At 37.6% G+C, this 24,644-nt stretch overlaps 1 protein-coding gene across 4 annotated transcripts in view; it reads left to right on the top strand.

The window, feature by feature from the left end:
* The window catches only part of gria4a (glutamate receptor, ionotropic, AMPA 4a), a 127,722-nt gene that overhangs the window by 92,667 nt on the left and 10,411 nt on the right, over positions 1 to 24,644 (top strand). For 2 of the 4 annotated variants that reach the window (XM_017431006.3, XM_017431008.3), the window contains exons 14-16: positions 10,279 to 10,477; positions 15,674 to 15,921; positions 22,192 to 22,306. In XM_017431006.3, coding sequence (XP_017286495.1) covers positions 10,279 to 10,477; positions 15,674 to 15,921; positions 22,192 to 22,306 — 562 coding nt within the window. Of the gene's footprint in view, positions 1 to 10,278; positions 10,478 to 15,673; positions 15,922 to 20,105; positions 20,221 to 22,191; positions 22,307 to 24,644 lie in introns of all 4 variants that reach the window. The other 2 variants (XM_017431005.3, XM_017431007.3) reach the window with 1 other exon arrangement.

Below are 24,644 nucleotides of genomic sequence, written 5' to 3'. Positions count from 1 at the left end.
TATGCCAGGTCAGTACTTGGAGCTGTAACGGTGCCTTTTGTGGTCCGTGTTTGTGCTTTTCCAGGCTTAAGAAAGTGAAGCACTAGTCACCAAAAGACTTCATTCAGATGTTAACACAACACCAGCTGCCTTGAGACAATTTTGTGTTTGCAGTGCTCATTTTACCGAGAATTATGTCAGATGAATTGCAGATCGAAAAAATATATATATAGTTCTTGCTGAAGGGTTGTTCTGAAGTAATACCAGTGGACTGACGAGTCCCAGCTGATCAGACTTTTCTGATACAACCAGCAGCCTCGGCACATGTAATTTTCCGTAATAACACAGATGTGATTCAGCTGAGAAAATTGTGACAAACGGAACAAACAGTTTTGCTGTGTGCTAAAGGGCAGCAATTCAAAATTTGCTAATTTAGAGTTTTACTTGCACTGGTATGAAATTTTTGAGTTTGAATTATTTTACATGGCTGAAATCTGCCAAAAGCAGTCTGACTAGCTGTTAGCCTGACTCACGTATGAGAGTTTGTCCCTATTTCTAAGAACTCAGTTAACTCAGACTTCTGGTGCTAAAGGTATGCTACTAACTACTGATTACTATTTCAGAGACCTCTCCTTCAAACAGTCTTACTATGCCTTTAAGTGCATGCATATGTTAATATACGATACGTCATATACAGCAATATCTACAAAGTAGACAAAAATATTGTTTTTGCCTGATCGAACTAAACCTAAGGGTATCAGTTATGGTAGTAGCATGCCAGTGCAGTAGGTGCACTTTACCATAAAAATGGGATTAAGGAGCATCAGCTAATGTCCACAATCGAAAGTGTTGAAGAAAAAGTCACTGATGCAGGAGGAGGAGTAAAATAGAGTGTGGAGGAGGAAATTTGAATCATTTCTTCCCTTGAGATCCTTGTAAGAAGCCTTGAAAGTAAAACAAAAGAAAACGGCTCATTGATTAGGCCACAGTGGGAATTCTGGGAATGCTGTATTGAGAGTTTTGCCAAGTCGTAGGTGCAGGAGCATATTTCAAACAACAAAGCCTTCCTACCCAGCTCTGAAGCTATACAGGCAGACAGAGAGTGCAGACAGAGAATATACGGCACATTTTCAGCTTCTCTTTACATCAGCTGAAATCAGAAACAGTACAAGAGGTTCATTCCTGCCCACTGTAATAATTATGATTCTCTAAATAATACCTGTTCATGTTCTCTTTTTTTGCCATGAATATATGTATTGTAATCAGTTTGAATGCAGTGATAATATCTAAAGCAAGTTAGTCAGCAGTTTTTTTAATGGAGACATTAACTGATTGCATCAATTTTTTTTAATTACTTTATGCTTTATTTATACTTTTATTGCCTTGAACTATTTTATTTGCTCAGTCATGAAACAGCTGGCACATGTTTGTCATTGATTAGTTGATGGACATTATTATGTGGTCATTTTTCATCTGCCCTGACCATAGAATGGTTATTACCTATTGTGGTTTTATACTCTCTGCTCTCCATTCCAACATTTGTATCATTCTTTGTCAGTGAGTATGGAGGATGACATTTACTCTGGAGTTAAGAGGGAATAAAGGAAAGGATCTGCCTCCAAAGGAAAAAAGATATATAATTCATTCTCTCAAAATAGTATGAATGCATTTCTTTCTGTTCCTTTACATGTTTGAGGTTTGAGTGATTTGTTTTTGTTTTTTAAGCACACATCTTCTCCATCTTGCATGCTTTTAAACCTTTATGAGCCTCAGCCGATCAAACGGTTTACTGTGGTTATTTGACTCTATATGCTCCTGAGTGTGTATGACACTGTATGTGTGTGCGTGTGTGTGTGTGTGTGTGTGTGTGTGTGTGTGTGTGTGTGTGTGTGTGTGTGTGTGTGAATTAAGCTGCTATAGCAGGTCCATTGGTATTCAGTGAGGGTCCCTCCCTCTGTGCTGCAGTCATCTCTGCAGTCTGGGAGACACAGTACAACATATTTATCTCTCCTCCTCCTTTCGTCTTATTTTTGATCCATCTATCTGTTTATCCATCCATCTATTTCTGTCCTTTTTTTTTATCCGTCTTCTCTTTTTGCTTCGTGATAGTCTCTTTTGTTTGCCGAGTTTTCCGCAGAGAGAATTTACAGTGCAGGCGTGGTGGCATGTCTGCATGCAGAGGGGGCTGCAATCACTATACTTTTCTCTGAGCAACCCGCCTCTTTTTTATTTTTATTTTTTTTACCTTTTGCATTTTCTTCGCCTTTCCAGTCAAGCACAAAGCAACGGCTGGCAGGAGACATGAGCGTATTTACCCACCTTCACACACATTGTCAGAGTGACCTTGATGAGGCGGTTGCACCACCCACCTATCATCTGTCAGCCCACAGGCTTCTGGATTTCTAATGTCAGTGATTGGCCTGGTCACAACCTGAAAAGCTGGCAACAAAAATTATAAAAAGTCAGTTAAAAAAAAAAGAAAAAAAGAAAAAAGTAAATTAGAAAAGAAATGGTGCCAAAAGAGAAGGTGAGATTGACCATAGAGCAGGAAAGATTCACTGCAGGAGAAGAAGAAAGTGGTAAACCGATCACCGGAGAACATCTCATGGGGATTGGATATGTCTCTGTCAATAAACATCTGAAATTACAGCTTTCTACGCTTGTGTGTAAAGGGGATGTGTGCGCGCGTGCGTGTGTGTGTGTGTGTTTGCTGAGGGGCGCTTCTGAAGCATGTGTGTTTGTGTAGGGGTTTGTGCCTGTAACTGTCATGTGAAAGTATCCGGTAAATGGCTGTGGGTGTGTTGAATAGTTAATGGCAGCAACAGATCCAGCTAATGGTATGACTAACTAACTGGAGGGGGGGGGTACCAGGGCTTACAGAGCAATTAATAATAGGTCTCAAGGTCACTGATTAGAAGCCAGTCATGCTGACTGAGTCATTTGTTTATGAGCTATGCTTTATATAAATCTTATGTGACTTTTCACTGCGTCTGATCCCCATGGATGCTTTTGTATTCTGCCTGCTGCACCTACTCTTTAATCTACTAATCATATCTTTTTCAAGTGAGTTTGTTAGCACTCTGCTCTTCAATCAGACTCAATCTATACAGAAGTCTTTCTGCCTGTCTGAGTCAATTCCATCAATTATTTCACGTCTGTAGTTGTTGCTACAAAAACAAGAAAGCAACAAGTCGAGAAGAAGAGATGGTAGAAAGATTTCTTTTTCCCTGTATATTTGTTTATATTTATGATTGGCAGCTTATTTTGAACCAAAAGTATAAAAAAAAATGACTGGCTTAAAGCAACTGATCTTTTAAAACGAGGCTCTGTGGAAATGTTATAAACAATAACCATTTTACCTGTTGTAGATAGCTCTTTGAACGATTCGAGTTTGGAGAAATAGAGTTTAATTCTGACCACATTTATGTGTCTAGTCTATGTGGACATAAGATATGAAGGTTTTAAGAAATGAAGACATAACCTTTTTTGCTCATGCCCACTAGTACCTTGTGTCCTATAAACCCAAACACTTAAGCCAATAATTACCAGCTTTTCTGCCTCTGTCTCGCTTCATCCGGATTATCTCGTCAATAAACTTTGATCATGGAATAAAGTCATTAATTATTGAGAGGAAATTATATAAGCTATGCTTTATATAAATCTTATGTGTCGAACTGTATTGAAAAAAAAATAGAATTTTGGGAGAATCTTTAACCAAGCTAAGCATGTTTTTTCTCTATATTTTGACATGTTATGAGTGTGACCATGCTCATCACCTAGTGGTGCAGCATAAGTATTACAGTGTTTTTGTTAGAACGTAGACGGAGAAAAAATATAAACTGAGAAAGATATATAAAATTTTAAAAACTAGTGTACATAGATGAGCCTTAATAAATAGTAAACTGGACTCTGGAAGGAAATGCAGAAGTTGAATCTAAAACAGAACAAACGCCCTCTAGCAGGCTGGCTAAGTCCATGTAAACAAATAGGACATTTTCCTGACTCAAAAGTAAAATGCGTCTCAGATCATTTTTCTCAGGTCTTGACTTCTGTTGATCCACATATTTCTTACTTTGCTACTGTCTTATAAAATGTTATTTTTTCTAACATGTTTAGATGTGCTTAGTTATTTAATGCTTTAATTTAATGGTCATGTGACATCCTGATTGTTTGTGAGTGACAGGTGGGACTTTAAGCCTCACTTCCCTGCTGTGCAGACAACACGGCAGCATCTGTAAACAGGATATTTTGGCTTCATTTTTGTATAACTAAAGTAGATGAAAAAAAGCATCATCCAAACTTACCTACAGTCTTTGGCCAGAACCAAAGTAAACTGCTTTCATCTGAAAACAACTCCAGCCTCAGAAATATCATAGTGGTTCATGCAAACACTGTTTCATACACAGCTGTTAAATTCATATTTATTCCTGCAGGAATATTCTGATTTTTCCTGACAATAGTGCACCAGGCTGTACCAGAAGTGCTACAGCTAACTGCTTCTGCCTCAGTTTGTGCTTTTAAATAACCATAGCAAATGCTGGCAATGAAAAATTTTTAAAATGGCATTTTCATGAACAATTACAAAATATTTTAGATTGTACTTTTTTTAAGACAGCAGCCATTTTTTTCTTGTCCCCACTACACATGAATGTGTCAGTTCGAATTGAACTCTATTTCTCCAAACTGTTTGCAAAGAAGTATCCAGCACAGGTAAGACATTAAATTGTTGAAATCTTTCCACAGAACCTAATTTGTTGTTTTTTTCATTTCCTCCTCAGAGTAGAAATGAGTGAGTTTGTTGATGACTTAAAGGTGTTTAAAAGGCAATTTTGAGAGAGCAGTGCTGAGTAATAAGACATAAGTAGTAAGTAATTTAATGTATTATTTTTGCTGCTGGATTGTTCAAACAGTGATGATTGATGAGTCACAAACAAACCTGAAGTAAACAACTTAAAACAGATTTTCAATTAGTACTCACGAAGGCAAAAATAAGCACAAGAAAACACACACTGTCCAAATTGTGATCATTTTAGTCATGTGAGACAATGTAGATGCATTAGATAAAAATAATAGTATTGCCTAAAGCAGCGTGTGTGTGGCTGTGGAGGTGTGTGTGTGGGGGTGTGTGTGTGGGGGGAGTGTCTTTGTGAGAAAGAGAGAGAAAGAAGGCGAGGACAAAAAGAGGTAAAGCATGCCATTAATCTCGCACAGAGGATTGGGGAAGCAATCTGTTGGCTATCATAGATGATACATGACCTGCTATAGAAAGGATTCGCCTGTTGCATACCAACACACACTGCAAAACTACACACGTGAAGCACACTCATACAAATGCATCATATGAGGACTCAGCGAGCGGCACTTCAGAAAATGCACTCTGTAAAGTTATAAGTGCACGTGCGTCCAACCAAGTTAGCACTCACTGTCACATGGTCACTTCTAAATAAAACTGCATTACACTGTATTTAAAAAAAAGATTTACATTAAAAATACTGAATATATATATGTATACATATATTAAGTCTTTATAATGCCAGTGCCACACCTCTTTGCCCTTTATAATGGACTTTTTGCCTTTTAAAGTTTGCTAAATCACTAATTTTGTGGCAAGTTCACAAAATGTCTAATGTATTTTTTGACATTGTGAATAAAAACACTGTTTCAATAACATCCCTAAAATTGTCTTGTGTTTTTTTTCTGCGGTGCTGTGCATAAATACACATACTTTTCTTTACTTCTAAGTGAATGCTTTGTATTTTTTTTTTGTTGAAAGCTTGAAGCTGAATCAGCTGTGCATCCCATTTATGTACAGAAGTTTATGTAGTTTTGTTTATTTAAATACAGGTCGAAACAGAATCCTTTGACTTCCTGAACAAGATGCTCTTTGTCTGAAACTCAACTCAGAAATTCGTCTTGCTGACACACTGTCTTCAGGGGGTTTTTTTACTCCCGGTTTTGACTTTTTTTCTGTCACATCCATTTGCTGAACTTCAGTTGGAGTCAAAGAGTTTCATGTCAAGGGTGATTCAGTACAAACTTAATCCAATCTGGTCTCTATCCTATTCCTCTATTCCTTATAAAATTGTGACAGTCATTCAGTTTCTGGGGGTCAAATGCTGTAGGTAAAAAATAATGCATCAAGAAGTATGACTGGAAATGGCATTAAATGGTAATGCCTAATATTTGAATTCAGTTCAGAGGTGACAAGCCTAATAGAATCAACCAATCAGTCCATCAGTATTTTTCTGTTTCCCTGATGGGACAAATACAGTATTTAGACTGTGTTTGTTACAAAAGTCACAATTTGGAAACAATGTTTGTCTTAAACCTCCTCTTCATCTGCAGTTCTTTCACTTCAAAGTACAAAAACACAAATCAGTTCATTTTCAAATGTTTTCATTAAAAATCTGTTACAAACAAACTTAACAGAAGCTACACAGTCAATACATTTTGTTTTACTTGAACCACTTTTTGTCTCCGCTCTTGGCGTCCTCTTTTAATTTACTTTTCTCCCATTCTTTTTGGATTTATATTCTAATATCTCAACCACCAAGTTGGTCAAATAGCTCACAACTTGGATAAAAGAAGCTTCAGTGATTTTAAATGAAAAATAAACAAAGCACCCATTAAGTTTGTATATTGATTTAAATTATGACTCAAACACAATACTTTAATCCAATTGTTTTTCACTGTTTTCATTTGAGTTCTCTCTTTTACTGTTCAGATTTCAGCACCAACTTACATGGTTACGTTGAGTAAAAGAGCCCCGTTGGTGATATAATTGAATATTTTTACTGTGCCAAAAGCCAAAACTGACATAATTTCCATTCTGAACATTTGTAAACAAGTATTTTTTACTCCAACTGGGCAACCAACCTTTACTGCTGTGTTACTATTGAGAGCGAGCTGTTTATTTCATTTTATTTTCCACTTGGATGTCTCATTAAATCACAGAGTCACTTCATCAGACAATATTAAAACACAGTTTCAGCTTTTCACCTAAACTGACAGGTCTGTTGGCGTTTGTACAAAAACCCCGTAGAACCAGTGAAATGAGTTTCTGAATTCACTCTTCCTTCTGTCTTCTTTCTGCTTCTAATTACTGAAAGCAATTTCAGCGTGTCAGTCTGAGCTGGTGGCCAAACATTTAAACTGTAGTTGTGACAATGAGGTTTTTGGTTTGCTTTGTTATGTTTTGTTTTACTACTGTGATCGTCAACTCTGCCAGTTCATTCATGGTAACTTCCACTTTCGAGGAAAAAAATTAAATTTTACATACGTATATATACTTCTCTGGACAGTCAGTAAAGGTATCATACTTCCAAATAGATTAATGCCTCAAAGACTAAAACTTCAATTGTGTACGTGTGTTTGCAGGTGTGTGTGTGTGTGTGTGTGTGTGTGTGTGTGTGTGTCCTCTCTTCAGCACACACTCCATAAAGCCAAGCTCTCCCTGGAAAAAAACCCAAAAAAGAAAACTCACACATCACTGCTTTCACATTAGGTTTTTGATTTTTGCCCAAATTGCTGCGGGGCCTCTAATGATCAGTCTAATATCTGGTTGGACATAAGAGAACACAATCACCATCTTGAGTTGGTTTAAATGGCTTTTATGAAAGTTTCTGTAAGGGCAGTGGCTCAAATTATCATTTGTACTCCAAGAGGAGTCGCCTAATAAACCTAAAGATAGTTTCCACCCAGTTCAGCTGCTGAATGGAAATGGGCACTGTTACTTTCCATTACATTAAATCGACAGCAAGAACAAAAGGTATTGCAATTTTGGATTAATGAAGTACAAATAAGTTAGTTCAGCTGAAGTAAACAAAGAAAGTTTGTTCATTTTCAGAGTTCTTCTTGTGACTGTTTTGAGCTTTTGAGCTGAACTAATTTTTAGTTGACTTTAGTGTTGTCAGATTCAGGGTTATTGTTGCTTCTTTTAATTCTTCTTAAAAATGGGGTTGATACTATATGTCCATTTTCTGTGACTAGGACATCTTGTTTTTTTGTTTGTTTTCCAGTGGTTTACCTGCTTGTTTTGTGATGATTCATGCATTTCAGATAAAATCAACTAACCTCCACACTCTTTTGTTAACTCAGCCACTTTAATCCTCCCTTCTGGGCTTCCACTTGAAAAGCAGTGCATCCTTCTTATGCATTTAGTCTCCGTCTTCATCATCTCATCAGATGGCCGAGGACCAATTAAGGGATTCATTATGAGTGATGGTCACGCAGAAAATATGCACACATAAAAACTGTGGAGTGCTGTACGATTAATAACGCTCACCCTCACAAGAAACCATCCGTCTGAAAATGCGCCGGGTGCCAAACACCAACAGTTTGCACAGTTTTGCAGCCGAATAGGTTTGCTGATGAGATGTAAAGAGTTTGTCGTTTGTCAGAAATCCTCTTTTGAACAAAACATTTAAACATATTAACAGTGTAGGTGTGAACGTGGCCAAATAATCGACAACAAATAGAGTTTGCCTTTATTTTAGATACTTTTGTTACATGTTTTAGTGTTTCTTTTCTGATAATGTTTGTTCATTATATTCATATAAAAAGGATAAATTGAAGGTAACTCGTTTCTGGTTGATGCAGGCATTGTATAATAAAAAATGAAGTTTGAATTTTGAAAGGTATGGGTTCTACCTGTAACAGGAGGGTTGCTGGTTCGAACCCCCGCTCCGTCTGTCTCAGCCGTTGTGTCCTTGGGTAAGACACTTCACCTGCTTTGCCTACTGGTGGTGGTCAGAGGGCTCGGTGGCGCCGGTGTGATGGCAGCCTCACTTCTGTCAGTCTGTCCCAGGGCAGCTGTGGCTACAATGTAGCTCACCACCATCAGTGTGTGAATGTGAGGATGAATGGGTGAATGATTGTAGTGTGAAGCACTTTGGGGTCCTTGGACTAGATAAAGCGCTACACAAGTGCAAGCCATTTACCATTTACTAAATATAATTAGCATGTTTGTACAAGTACAGAGGACTGTACACTGGGGCTGATTAATGTTAGAAAAACATTTCAACTGCGATATTGATGAATATTGCGATGATGATATCAGCTACAAAAATCCCTCATTTTTCTCTTTTTGTTCTGTAATCATGATGCTCACAACACTTGCTGTGTGTCACTTTCATCTGAACCAGGCATGAACACTGAAAGCTGCTTGTCTATGACTTATTGCAGTCCAAGTAGACATTGCAGTATTGTTATTGTGTACACTGATATTACAAGACTGATAATTTTGTCATATTTTGTGCTGCCTTATTTTACGCTCCGGTTCAAGATGATTAGTGTATTACTATTTGTGTATAACTGCTATTATTAATAATGAATACTGTCCTTTGCCCATATAACTTCATAAATAACTGAACTACAAAGAGTAACTCTGAAAATCTTTGAACCAAAGTATTTACGTTGAATGAATGTTGAAACCATCCTGCTGTATTAAAGTAACCCAGCATGTGGCTGACCCAAATATTCTCTTTGAAAATAGTCTCTTTTTTTTCGTTTTCTTTATTAATTTTCATACTTTAAACATCAATGATGAGCTGTAAATGTGTCTCTCACCCAAAACCTTCATTTGCTAAACAATGAACATTTACTGTTTCTGTTTCTTCTTATTAGAATAACAAGGCCTTTTACAGACTGCAGCACTTGATGCACAAAAAACGATCATTTTACTCTTTTCTTCTCTTCTGTTTTCTCTAACGGAGCCACTTTGTTTGCTCCGCTACCTTTATTTGGTAAACAAGTTCATGCAACCAAAAAAAAAAAAAAAAAAACGCTAAATGAATTGCCTCTTACTTTGATGCTTCTGCTTGCAATTGGTAGATGAAGAGAGTAAACATGGAGAGAAGAGAAGGAGAGAATGAGTCTGAGAATGCGACGGAGGAGCGCCCAGATTGCAATCTGTTTCATGTAGCCTCTGTTATTGTTAGTGCTGAAATGGTTTGGAGCCTGTAAGACAATTGCTTTGGCAGCCCTGGCAGCTCAAGCACACATTAGTGTTCAAATGTTTTTGTGAAACGGTAATTTGTTTTACATATCCCTGACTCAGGACCTAACTGTAATTGTGTTTGATTCCCTATTGTTTGTTTCATTCGTTCTCTTTTTTTATCTCTTCTTCTTTTGCCATCTCCACCTCCTTCCTCTGTTGCTTTTTCCATCTATTCCATCAAATCTCATCTTTTATCTTCTTGATCTTGCCACCCCTCTTGTTTCTCTCAAATGTCATCTTTCTTCTTTCCTTTTTGTTCCGCCTGTAACACCTCGCCACCACCTTCTGAACACTCTCTGTAGGTCCCTGTCTGGACGCATTGTCGGAGGTGTGTGGTGGTTCTTCACTCTTATCATCATCTCGTCTTACACAGCCAACCTGGCTGCGTTCCTCACCGTGGAGAGGATGGTCTCACCTATAGAAAGCGCTGAGGACTTGGCCAAACAGACAGAGATAGCCTATGGGACACTGGACTCAGGCTCTACAAAGGAGTTCTTCAGGGTATGGATCCAACACACTCTGCTGATTTACCTTAAGAAGTACTTTAAGTGTTTTCCCTTAATTTAATTTGCTTCTGAGGCTGCAGAGGCCGGAGAGTCTCAGAAATGTTCACTGAGATTCAGTTTTGTCTTAAATTACAGTCAAAAATGCATATTTAGATAAAATACAACAAAATTCAAAAAAGGTTTTTAGTGCGACTTTTTCTATTATTTCTGATAAAAACAAACAGAACCATAGAAAAGCCTGGAGTCCTTCCTCATTTATGTTTCACTTTAAAGAAAACAGACTTTCTTGTAATCTTTTTAAGTGGTCTTGATTAATAGCTCATCAGGCTTTCTGAAGTTTTTCTTTGGACTATAGCTGCTATTTTAGGCCTTGTTAAAGAAACTTAATCTTTCCAAAACAATCTTCTGGTTATTTCTAAATTAATTTCAGCAAACACGGCACTGTTTGTAGAAATGTCTTCATCCACACAGAAGAACCAAAATTGACCCAAAATATTATAGTAACTAAACCAGGCCTATTTCTGGTGTTATAACTCAGCCCTGAAAATGCACCAAAAACAGGAAACAAGCTGTGGAGCATAAAATGTAAACACAACAAGAAGAGGAGGATGTTGTCATGTTGTCTAAAAATTGTGTTTTGACTGTCTACATCAAAACACAAGGATGGCATTTCAAGGGTTTTTCACTTTAAAAAAAAAAAAATACCCTTTTTTGGAGCACCTAAAATGCTGTTTCTCTGTGAAAGCAAGGTTGAAAAGATAAAAAACTATCTTTATTCACAAAAAAAAAAAAACGTTTCCGTCCTCATTCATTTTCTGTTCAGTACCCGACCATCTTCGAGGAACGTTTCTTCTGTTAGTTTAGCCACTTAACTCTGACCCTTGAATCTTTCAGGAATAAAACGGCTCCTAAGATGAAAAGACTGAACCAGATTTTGTGTCGACACACAACAGACTACTGAGCAAAGATTTTTGAACTGAATTTTTTGGTATTTTGTTACCAGCAGTCAGTCACAAAGACACTATTTGTTCCCATTTCTTCAGTTGAATCTATAAAAGGTAACACAGTTTGACACAGAATAGTATTTTAGCTCCATCAAGGTGACTCTCAAGGAGCTGTTAGCTGAATCCTCAGTATCTGCTCAAGTGCAGGATCTCACAGGCTTTCTCAGGTCTTCTCTGGAGTTTTCTTGTCTCTTATAACTTTAAGACAGTGTTCCTCTGCTGCTATGGTCCAACTGCACTATATGCTGCAATGGTCATTTACATGGACTAAACTGAAAATGTGTGGGGAAAAAAAGCCAATTTAAAAGAAAAACTTTAAAAGGCCCTCAGAAACACTTAAGATCTATCAATCAAGATCACTTTAGAGAATTACAAAAATGTTTGGCAGCTTTTAAGGAAAAGGTTTTAAAAATCTGGGGTCATTTAAGGGTTTTCTACAGTACTGTATTTTAAAGAATCCACCAGTCTGTTGTTGCTCATTCAGTGTATGTAAATTAATAACAACCACAACAAGGAACTCTTGAAAATATTTCTAAAACAAAAAACTTATAAATCAATAAGTATCCACAATTAAAAAATAACTGCTGTAATCTTCCAATAGCAAACAGGAATATTGTGTAGTGTTTAAAGATTTAACATAGTCAGATCTTATTCACCAAATAAACTAAATGTGAATTTAATTTGATGTGCTAAAATGTCTAGTTTTCACTCTCAAAGTTATTTGTTTCAAAACTTTTATGCAAAGTTCACTTTTGTTTTATTCTACCAGATGTAATTACAATCAACCAAATTTAACGCAACCAATTTTAATCATTCATGCTTTGTCACATTTTGTTTACAAACTACTAATCTTCATCATAGTTAATTATAATTTTAAAAAAAAAGTTTAGTGTGTGAATGGGAATAAGAGAAGAGCACAGTCGGAGCAGATTATTCTACAGGGAGCTCTTACAAAAATCCAACCAACAATAAGTGAAAATCCCAAAACACACCAGCAAGGGCTTCACCTCTGAAACGTTTTACCCATGTGGGTGGCAGTTTTCATAAACACTTCTTATAATAGACACACAAATACACACAATAATTTAAAAAAAAAGTTAAACTTTTTTTTTTATTTTATTTTTTTGCAGACAGGAGTGAGAACCTGTGTCATTATGCTCCATCACAACAGTTTTAACTTCTCTGCATATTTGTGCATGATATCTGTTTCTGCACACTTATGCTTCCTATGGATGTGTGTACTAGTACTTGTGTTTGGGAACATGGGTGGGGGGTGGGGGTGGACGCATAGGCAGATTGGGGAGCAAACGGCAGACAGTTTGTGCTTCTCTGAGTGACTCTGGCATCATCAACATAACGAGAGCGCTGAAATCTATGGAGGGTGAAAAAGCAATTTAATCTCCCACAGCTGAGGGGGATTCACCACCACCATTAATTATCTTTGTGTGTGTGTGTGTGTGAGTGAGCATGTGTTTGTGTACATTTAGCATATGGATATTCAAATATGTGTTTGACATGTTTATGGGCATTTGAATGACATTTTCTCAATAATACATGAGTGTGTTTCTGTGTGTGTGGAGGCATGAAGGTGATTTCCTCCTTCACCGTCACGCTTATTGTTAAAGAATCTTGCAAGTCACACCGTATTGTCACACATCTATTTCCTCCAAGGCCGGATGCTGTTGTATGTACGTGCACAGAAACATCAACATTTCCATCTTTTTCTGCCTCCATCTCTCTGAAGGATGGGCAAACGGGCGGATAAAAGGGCTGGAGGGAGTGATGAGAATCTATGGTGGACGAAAAAAAAAAATAATGAAAGCAAAGAATGGAGAGAAAGAGAGGGAGTGGAAACGAGAAAGAGGAGAGGCGTATTGGATGTCTTGAATGTGAATGATGTTATTATGGGATAGGTGTCCGTCACGCACCATCAGCACCCTGACACATACACACATTGTCTCCCTGGTGCTGGTTTCAGCTCCTCGGGCCTTGGCTTGTCGCTTGCAAAGCAACACTGTAACACTTAAATACCAGGAGAGACGGAGAGAGAAACGAAAGGGGACGCTTGTGGACGATGACAGTTTGACTTCTCTGCTTGTTATTTTCACTCATGAATACACCCAATTCTCACACAGAAACAAATACGTTCACACGCACAAAACTGTGCAGACAAAAGCAACAGGACTGCATGTGCATGCACGAAAAAAACAACTTGTTGACTAAATCTAAATAATGTGTAAAAAAAAAAAATCCACACAGTTTTGTGGCTTTCTCTCCTGATGAAGCAATCGTGTTGTTCTAATTTAATATATTTGAGTTGTTTTAGCACAGCTTGTTAGCAGTGGATCAGTTTTTTACAGCAGCTTAGTTGGGTGGGTCAAACTAAAGTTCCCTGGTGAATGATTTTTGTTTAATTGGTATTTTCAGATTTGTTTGAATTCACACCATATGTGTTAGATATTGTTTCCAGAACAAGCGACCCTGCATGAAAAAACGGATTGAAAAATATGGATGGAAGTTGATCTTTTTCTATGACCTGGTGGGTTTGTGTTGTCAGTCTTTCAGAGTGAATGAAGACAGATCTGTTACAAGAAGACTTACTAAACTTGGCAATAGATTTATTGTTTTATTCAACATGTGACCTAAAATCAGTTCAATGTTACACCGAGAACCATCAGTTTTAAACTATTTTGTTGAGCCAACTCGTATTTTCTACAACAAAAAAAGTTTAAATTTTGCCCGCCACCTAAAGGCAAAAGGCAGGCGAAGATGTTTTTGCCTGTGTCAGTGTGGGTGTCTTCATTTGTCTGTCTGTTAGCAAAATATCTGTACAGCTACAATCCAGTACAGTAGGTTTCATCACACTGAGCAGATGTCTTCTGAAAAACTGTCCTGAACTGAGAACTGCACATCTAATTAGTATTCTTCTATTCCCGTCATAAACTAATTTAAAGGAAGACTGATGCTTGACTTGTCAAGAGAGACATAGTGTTACATTTTAAATGTGGTTATAAATGTCATTATAAGCCAGAGGGTCAAAATGGAAGATGGAAGAGACAGGACTCCATCAGCAGCATAATATTATTCAAAGCCTTTAAGAGCGAAAATCAGCTCTAACAGTTTTCTCCACATCACAGAAAACCGACGCAATAAATTATGTTCAGTGAAATCATATTTTAATATTTAACAAGTACTGAAGTCAAAACTCAGAGCTAGATTTTTTTTTATATATTGTATTAACATAATGAAAAACTCACACTGCTTTTAACGATAGTTCTCATTTTTAAACAATTATATTGTCTTCCTAAATAGAGCATTTTGACTTTAATGATCAAATTTACTATTTAACGAGCAGCAAATGCTCCAAGCGCTCTGTGCAGTTAGAAGAAAACTCAGACGTAGACACACTGTGTAATCGTGATAAATTATTGGTTTTTAAGACTGGTATTTCAGCATAAATGTTATACTAAAGTTAACAATGTATTTTGCCTTAAATGTTGTACTGAATCATTTATTTAGGTGGGAAAAACTTCTATTTTTGCATTCTTGTGGCTTGGAAATGTACAGTATATGAACCTCTAGAACTGGCTGTAAAATTTACTGTTAACTCAAGTTAAGTGTTTTGTTGTAGTTAGTTGTTTTTTTCTTTTTAACCGAGTACTGCTGTTTTTGGTTATTCTTCCTTTATCTGGATCAGGACAGTTTTTCATCATACACCAGGACTCATTTCATCTGAAAGTTAATCACTCTGAAACAGGATGAATACTGGCTGTGTGTGTTTTGGAGAAGTCTGGTTTCTGAGTTTGATTGTGTTGAGTTTTCAAAGCTTTATGCTCTTTCTTTCTTTTTTGTTTTCAGTCAGTCTTGGGTTTAGTTCATTGGTTGAATTTCTTCTTTATTCTGATGTTTCTTGATTTCATTTTTTTATTGTTTTTTTGTTCATGTTTTGGTAAGAAAAAATTATTTTGGAAGTTTTCTTGATTTGTTTTAGCTTCATCAAATGCAAGTTCTAGTTTGTTTAATTTATGTTGCTGGCCTTTTTTTATCTCTTTGGAAATCTTGTGAGAAAATACTAACCACAAAATCTATAACATTAATTAAAACTGGCTTTTACTTGCTAATAAAATGATTTTGTCTCATTGTCAGGTGACTGTTGCTCTCCTCCTCTTACTCCTTTTCCATCTCAGAGGTCCAAAATAGCCGTGTACGAGAAGATGTGGTCTTACATGAAGTCCGCTGAACCATCTGTCTTCACCAAAACCACGGCGGAGGGCGTGGCAAGGGTCCGCAAGTCCAAGGGGAAGTACGCCTTCCTCCTGGAGTCCACCATGAATGAATACACGGAGCAGCGCAAGCCCTGCGACACTATGAAAGTTGGAGGCAACCTGGACTCCAAGGGATATGGGATTGCTACACCGAAAGGCTCACAGTTAAGGTGGGTGGAATAGTGTAACAATAGGAAACAGTAACAATGCTGATACTGTACTATTGCTGCGATATTCCACCTACCCTGCTGTGCCTCTTATCCTACATCTGTAGATCATTCTGCCACTGCTGTCAGGTGACGATTTCTTGTCCACCGAAACTGAGGTTTCAGGTGTTAGTTATTAATTTGCACTACTACCAAAGCAATGGATTTAATCAATAATAATAAATATCTTGCAACAATTTTACTTGGCAGCAGTGACAAATATAACTGTTGTTTGTGCACAATAAGCATTTCATCATGCTTTCTCATTGGCTATCATCTCTCATTTTTCCTCTTTATTTGCCGTCATTTTCTTTTTTTGCTTTGTGTGTAATTTGTCTGCTTGTCTGTGCTGTACAGTTCCTCACTTTTTTCTGCTACGTTTTTTTAGCCATGCCACCTTTACTTTTTGTTGTCTACACATTGTTCATGGTTGTATACCTTCTTCCTTCTCTGCTGCTTTGTCAACCATTCTTTTTGTCCACAGGGCCAACTTCCAGGTAACTCTGTCTGTTTCTTTCTGCTGTCTCAACATGTTTTTCCTTGACAATGATAATTATAATAAGATGGATTTATTATCTAATTATTGCAATGAGGAGAGGTAGAACCTCAGACTGCTGCCACTTCCTCAAGAGCCCTAGGGGGGGGATTTATAGATGATCAGGAAACAAAGAAAACTGAGGGGCCTGGCTAATGGGGGGACAAGAAAGTACAAATAATGAGGCATCCCATGTTAAAACTAATGAGTCACAATTAAATTAAGAATGTTTTTTTTTTCTGATGAGTTCAATTGATAAGCAATTGAAGAATTCCAAAATAAAGATTACAGATTATGTCAAAACAGTGCAAGACAGATTGCTGTACGACTAAACCAAGAGCGTAAGATAGAGGAAATGAATGAGAAAGTGGGTCATTTAGTTTTGCTTTTTTTCCTCAGCAGACACTTGCTCCTCTGGTTTGTTTGTTTGACCTTTTCAGATTTAAACGGTTTCAAAGATTTCACTGAGGTGCCAGTGATGCAAGTAACAGACGATTGTGTGTCGTCAGCATAAAGACTTACTCTTTGAGACAGTTCAGGGTCTCTCACACGCTCAAAAACAAGAAGCTTATTCCATCAAAGACCAAAGCAGTCTATATTGAGCAAATTAGCACTGACTATAAAAAAACAGAAATGTTGATATTCAAGATGTGATCACTTACCAGTGACACAGGCATCGTTTGGTTCTTACACCAACACAGGTCATAATAGCAGAAACTTGATCTACTGTTCTGGTCTGTAAGACATTGTCTTTGGATCTGATCAAAAACATTGTTTATAGGGTCCTCAACCACAACTCCAAAATGTAAATGAAATCTGAAGGCAATGCTTTGCTAAGCTTATGAACCCTTATTCAATTTAGAATTTATTGGTGGCGTGTTTCTCACTGTGAAGCATCTCCTTTTTTTAACAACAGTCTGTAAACATCTAGGAACTGAGGAGAGCAGCTGCTGGAGTTATTAGACGAGAATGTTGTCCCATTCTTGTGTGACTGTTCAACAGTCCTGGGTCTTCTTTGCTGGATTATTTCATGATGCACCATTTTGACTGTTTCATTCTTGTTGAGAGGTCTGGACTGCAGGCAGGTCGGTTTAGCACCTGGACTCTTCTACTATGAAGCCAGTAACAGTGAATCTGGGCCTCTTTTCTTCCCGGTGTGGCAAGTGCCCACTGAGGGAAAATAATTGACTAAGTTTAGCAAGGTTTGACCTCCTGCTCTCTCTTCTGTCCCTCCATCTGTCTCTGTTAGACTTTAAGACTCGCTGTGTGTCCTAAGCAGCACATCAGCCTAGCATCCTGTCCTATAACTCCCCTCCCGACCCCCCCACTCATTTATGGTGCAAAGCTCATCACAACTTAGCCCCCTGCAGTTTGCCTCTTATTTACAAAAAGAATACGGTCTTTGCTCGTGACGGGGGACGTGTCTGGCGAACTTGTGGATATGTTCATTTTAAGCTCCCTCCAAGCAGACTTGTGAGACCATCCACAGTTGTCTCTGGCTTCTCTCAGCTGGTGGAAACACGTGGGGCTGTGAGTGTGCACGTCAGCTGAATCTGCCTCTCCTCTCGATGCACACAGATCATTTGATTGGTAATGTTAACGAGGAGCATGAACACTCTTTTTATTAAGATAAGCCTACTGTGCATAATGTATTTAATGTTTTCTGAAGTATAGCTACTTTTCATGTGATTATTGATGAGTGACTGATATGTTGTTTTAATGATTATCAGATATGTTGGAAATGTTTTCATCCATATCTCCTTTGTTGATAAGTCACGCCCTGTAGATGAGATCACCCCAGAGAACTCTGTCTCTCTCTGAATCCCTTGATTGTTTTTATTCAGAGTAGTTTTGTTTATACAATACTGTGCAAAAGTTTTCAGTCATCCCTTTTTTTTTCATATTTTGCTTTCAGTGAGCCAGACTTTGACTTACGTTCATAAGTGGTTTTAATCAGGTTTTCTTCAGGCTTTCTGAAAGACTTTTTTTCTTTGGTCTTTGGCTACTTTTTCACTCATTTTATGTCCAGTAGTTAACTACTTTTAGGGGAAAGTATTTTTATAACTCATTTAGGCATAAGACAAACAAAAAATGAGCCAGAGTTGTGTTGACACCTTAGCAAACTAAATTTAAATAGGGTCTTAAGGCATTTTGTTACTAGCAACTTGTCTTAAAGACTTCATTTGGTCTCTTTTCTTTAGTTGAAAATGTAAAAACTGCCAAAGATAAGTTTGACACATAAAACAGTGTTTTAGAGCCAACAAGGTGATTCTGAAAGTGCTATTAGATGATATGTAGAAATTACCTGAATTACAATACATCTCTCAAATTCAATTTAATAACCTTTGCTATTTTGTATGTTTCTGAAAGACATAACTGTCAGATATTGGTTTCATCTGCTTGTTTTTTAGGCTTTCCACATGTTCACTTTCCTATTTTCTTTAAAACACACACTGCAGAATAACCTGTAATTGTCAAATACTTGAAAGTGGGAAGAAAAAGCAGCCAAAAGCAAAGAACAATCCAAAAATAAATAAATTAAAACTCTTTGAAAGATGGTCAAAAAGCCTGAAGAACCACTGACAAAAATAGTCCCATGGCAGCAAAACTATACAATCTGAGGGATAGTTTAATTTTTTTTACAGTACTGTCATGATGTTTTTACTGACAGTCTCCGAGGCTGACATGCGATGAACCATTAGACCCTGAGGTGACATTTTAGATTGTTGGATGTACAATCAAATTAGCAGACTGATGAGCACATACAGTCGGAGTGACCTTTTTGTAGAGGTCAAAGCAGTTCATCACAGAATCCCACAAACAAAATCATGATTAACAGAAAATGGCAGCGCAAAAAAATAATTACAAGAAAGTCTACGACGTGCAAATCTTGACCAAAGTAGAAACACAGGAGAAGAAACTGTTTAAAAGACATGAAAGGAATAAATGAATCATTTATCTCTTGTAACCTCTTCTGTTTCTGAGTGTAGTTATACAGCAGAGTGTAAAAGATACCAAACGACATACTGTATCGAATTCCAGTGCTGATTTATTGCCAGATATGCAGTACATTTAGACAATGCAGGACTGGAGGATATTTGACCCCGTGTCCCTGGATTTTGTTTAAAGGTCAGTCTGCTCAGCCCTGTTTGTGGGAAGGCTTCAGGAAACTAGAACCACACAAACAGTGCTCATCCATACGGACTAATAGGAAACCACTGCTCGTCTAGGAGGCAGGAGTTGACAAGAGCACTATCAGCGGACTGCAGAGACACGGTTTAGCAGTGATCGGATACTGCAGCATTTTTTGTTGTTTCATGCAAAGAAATACACAAAGAAAAACAGGAAAAACCTGAACAATTCAAGCAGTCTGTAGGACATTGGGTGAAGAAATTCAAACAATAAGAGGCAGTGTTTTTTGGGGTGCATCTCTCCCCTGTAATTCACCTTTATGCCTTTAACTTCTTCTTTATTTCTCCTCCCTTTGCTTCCTCTCCTCGTATTTCCCCTTTTCCTTCTCCTCCTGCCTGTGGTTTCCATCCATCTTGTCTGTTTGTCCCTCCATCCTCTGCTCTGACCAAACTATTTTATGTCCCTCCTTTCTTACTTAAAGAAACGCGGTCAACCTGGCCGTGCTAAAACTCAACGAGCAGGGCCTGTTGGACAAATTGAAAAACAAGTGGTGGTATGACAAAGGAGAATGTGGCAGCGGGGGAGGGGATTCCAAGGTTAGCCCTCAATGTCTGCCCCCCCACCACCACTAGGTGACGGGGGCCGCTCACTAGCTGAGTAGTTTGCGACGGCCCCCGTCCTGGGAGTGTGTAACACATGCATCTGCCCCAGCAAAGACTTAGACTTCAGAAGCTCACAGCGAGTGTAAAAAAATATGAAATCCTGAAATCTCCTGAAACAGAAAACAGGTTCGAATTGGCTTCTGTAGCAGTTCACATATTGAGGTGCACACAAAAAGTATTATGATACAAAAACCCACAAAAAAAATTATATCAAACTTGTTTCCTTAAACTGCTTAAAGATCTAAATATGAAAAACAAGTGTGCATTAAATCATAATATGGCAGATTTTTATTGTACATGAAAGGCTGAAAAAATTAATTCTCAGCTGAAAATAAAATTCAAATGTGCTTTTCATTGATTTGGTAATGTCTTAAGAAGAAACTATCACTTAGAAATAATGGAAAAAAGATTTTGAAGATGGGCAGGAAGGGTAAAAAAGAGAGCAATTACTGTGAAGACAGGAATATTTGCCCCCTGGTGGCAGTTCTGTGAAAAATGAGTGAATATTTCTGAGATTGATTTCAAACTGAACCTTAGACATTTTCTAAGCTGAAGTTCAAGCAGACAAAGCAGGTTTTTAAAGGTCTGATTTAAAATTTAAAAAAAGATGTAACTGTATCTCTGAAATGATGTGACACTCTGGCTGATTCAAGGCAAATGATCGGTTATTAAAAGGTTTATTCTTCTCTTTCTACTGACGTAATTCTCACCTCTGTATGTTTAACTAAGTTTCTCCTTGATTGTTTTATGTAAATTTAAGAAGTAAATACTGTATATATATATTTTTAAAATTGTACAGATGAAGATGAGAACAGTGTTCAATTACAAACCAAAGCTTTGCACTTTTTAAAATATTTGATTTGTTGGTGGAAGGTCGAGGAAAAATCAGAAAATAATTGTGATTATTTCCATGGGAATGAAAACCCTTTACCTAATTTAAACCTATTTTAAAGCAACTCATCCACTATCAAACTTAAGTCGCAAGTAAAGTGGAGGACTCAGTGAAATTACAAAAATTGCAACTCAGCAAGAATTAGAACAAAAGTTCTTGTATTTTTTTACTTTTTCTAGGTTGCATTGATTTTTGCACTCTTCTAACTAGTTCATGCAAATTAGCTGCTTTCTTCACGAATGAGCACCACGAGAGGTGCATGTTTTTTAAGCCAGTGAAGGACACTATGCAGGGATTTCATTTCCTCACAGAACACCAAGGTTACTTGTCTTAGAAATCTTAATCAAGTTTGGGGTTTTGAAAGGTGAGCCAAAAGCGGTTTGTGCCAATCTGTACTATACAGGGAATGATGGGATATTTTATCTTGTATGTGAAAGCTTTGACCTCTTGTTGGCACAAGATGGATTAACAAAGTCAGAGAAATTCACCTTGAAAAGGCTACTTTTTTAAGCTATCCATCAGTTAAATGTCAAGATATCAATCTATCCCAAACCTGAAAGTTTTGCAAATGTGTTAAGAATGCATGAAACAATCAGATCTGTAAGTAAGGTGCTTTCTGGGCTTGTTAAATATCAAGCTCTGTATCCCAAGCTGCTTCACTGCAGCTTTCTCTCCGAGTGACAACACAGAGCTAGCCTGATGCTAATGGTCCTGTCCTGACAGTAACTTCCTCCGGTTTATTGTGGGATCAGCTGGGGCAGAATGGGTGTGTTACCTAAGGTGACAAAGGTGAGTCCCACTCATATGTCTGTAGCTCGACTTAGCTCCTTTGTTTCCCCCCAGCCCCTCTTCTAACGAGCGTACACACATGTACTCAGTGGGATCCGCTCTAGGTCACCAGACATAAACAAGAGTTTCTGTGTAACTGAGCTGTACAATGCAAATGTGAAATACCATAATAACATAAAATAACATGACCTATGATGTTATTTATGTTATTTTTACACGCAAAGAACCCCGGTAAACCTTGCAGTTTTGAAACTGAGCGAAGCAGGCGTCTTAGACAAACTGAAAAACAAATGGTGGTATGACAAGGGAGAGTGTGGACCCAAGGACTCTGGAAGTAAGGTCAGTCTCACGCTGCTGCGGCCTGCAGAACGCTAGCCTGAATCTCATCCTCAATACGCTCCAGATTACTGCAACTACTGCCTTAGAAACAGCTATTTTATGAAACAGTTTCTGAAATTAGCCTCAAATATATTTCAAACAACTTCAACATCAGACCTAAAGGTCCATTGGATGATTTATTAGAGTATGATATTCATTTCTATTTACCACATTCACTTTATGTTCTGGTTTATTTCTCACCAGAATAAACAAAAACTCCGGTTCAGTTTCTGTGGCAATCTGTGGCAATCCCATCTTCATTATTGTTACAGTGTATCAGAAATTCACACTTTTTATTACGTTGTTTTATTCCCATTTGCTAGTCAATTCTTGATGTCCTGAAACACATCCAGTAGATGAGAATAGCACTGTTTTAAATATTAGCTAAGGTAACATAATGCAAATACTGGCTCTTGCTCTCACACTTGAGATTTACTCAGGCCAGAGCTATGTTTTCCTTTATTTAATGCTGAAGCTTTATTTCACTTGTCCAGGATTTATTCCCCTTTCTAGAATTAAAAGAAAAAAGACATTCAGAGACATTAAAAAAATTAACTTAAGTTTTTGGAAGTGGGCTTCTGTGGGAAGTTATGAACAATTAATATTTTACCTATTTTATACCTTTGTTTGAAGAAATAGAAACCGGTTCTGATCGGATTGATGAGCTAACAGCTAGTCTGAGGAAGGCCAACATGAAAGTGGATTACTGCCATCTTAAATCATCTCCAATCTCAAGTATTTTATTATGGTTTATGCAAACCTTGGCCCCATCAAAAGACCAAGCCCAACACTTAACTACACAACTAGTCCAACACCTCAAGACTAGACATTAATCAAAAGGAGGGAGGCAGAGGGTTAGTGAGCGTCAGAGCAACTATACAGCACCAAGACCCTGGAGTACACCAGGAAAAAAAGCCCCCAATGATGATCTGCTAAGTGAATGTCTCAGGCAGCAGAAACCCAGTGGAAGAGGAGAAATAGAAGGAATTATCATGGGAAGATAAGCCCCTGCACAGCATGTACCACCTGCAGAATGAGGATGGGGCTGATATCAACAAATCCTACTAGAGCCTAGAAAGGTCTGGACTGAAGGACAGCACAGAGGCACTAATCATGGAAGCACAAGAGTCCGGGGTCTATCATACCAGGCAGGACCCAAGATGCAGGCTGTGTAAAGATGACCCTGAGACAGTCCAGCACATAATAGCAGGATGTAAGTTGCAGCCAGGCAAAGAATACATGGAATGTCATAACCAAATGGCTGGAATAGAGTACAAGAACATCTGTACTGAGTATGGACTGGAAGTCCCACAGTCAAAGTGAGAAACTCCACCAAGGGTGGTGGAGAATGGCAGGGCTATGATACTGTGGGAACTCCAGATCCAGACTGACAAACAGGTGATGGCTAACCAACCGGACATTGTGATGATAGATAAGATACAGAAGAAAGCAGTGGAGATAGATGCAGCAGTCCCAAGCGACTGTAACATCAGGAAGAAAGAAAACCAAGAGCTGTCACTGCTGCTGTTTGCAATTCCAAACATCCATAAGATTCTGTGCAAATAACCATATGATGTGAAACTGACTGTGAAGTAACCGTTTATAAAATGCCGTTATCATGAACCACTATGAAAGTTTTGAGATTTGAGTAACTTTAAAATAGAGAAATATATATATAATATACAGCTAGTCTGGGTGGGGCCAAGAACAAAGTGGGTTGCTGCTGTTTCTCAAAACTGTGAGCTTTCTACAACATGTGATACATTAATTGTTCATAACCTTTCTACAGAGCCGCTCTTCAAAAGTTTTCAACTATTGCTTTAATTTGAACGTTACAGAGCACCATTCAGCTGCTAGCGTCAGCTTTTTTAGGTGAATGTAAATGAGTAGTACTGCTGACAGCAGACAGAACTCGTGTGATCAAAAATATGAAACGTGACAAAAACTATGAATCTACTGTATGTCAGGAACGAAATATGTGAGCTCAAAGTGAATGATTGTTTAAATAAAACAAGGTATTTTTAAAGAAATAATCAACTGAGTACAAGCGATGCAAGATAAGTTACTTTGAAAAAAAATTAAAGTTAATTTTTTTACGCATTTTGAAAAACAAAAGAGATGGAAATTACTAGTTTTCTACGACAGTTTTTTTCAGTTTTAATAAGTTTTTTTTATATTTGTAGTATTAACAATAGTTATCATTGAAGACAAGTACAATATGAAAAATAATCTTTAAATTTTAAAGGTAAGCAACAAGAGCCTTTAAATTCAACTCACACAAAAGCAAGAAGTCTTCACC

This window comes from Kryptolebias marmoratus, linkage group LG2 (genome assembly GCF_001649575.2).
Source record: "Kryptolebias marmoratus isolate JLee-2015 linkage group LG2, ASM164957v2, whole genome shotgun sequence".
In the NCBI taxonomy this organism is placed as follows: domain Eukaryota; kingdom Metazoa; phylum Chordata; class Actinopteri; order Cyprinodontiformes; family Rivulidae; genus Kryptolebias; species Kryptolebias marmoratus.
Note: the sequence above shows the minus strand (reverse complement) of the source record. Positions and strands in the feature narration are given on the sequence as shown.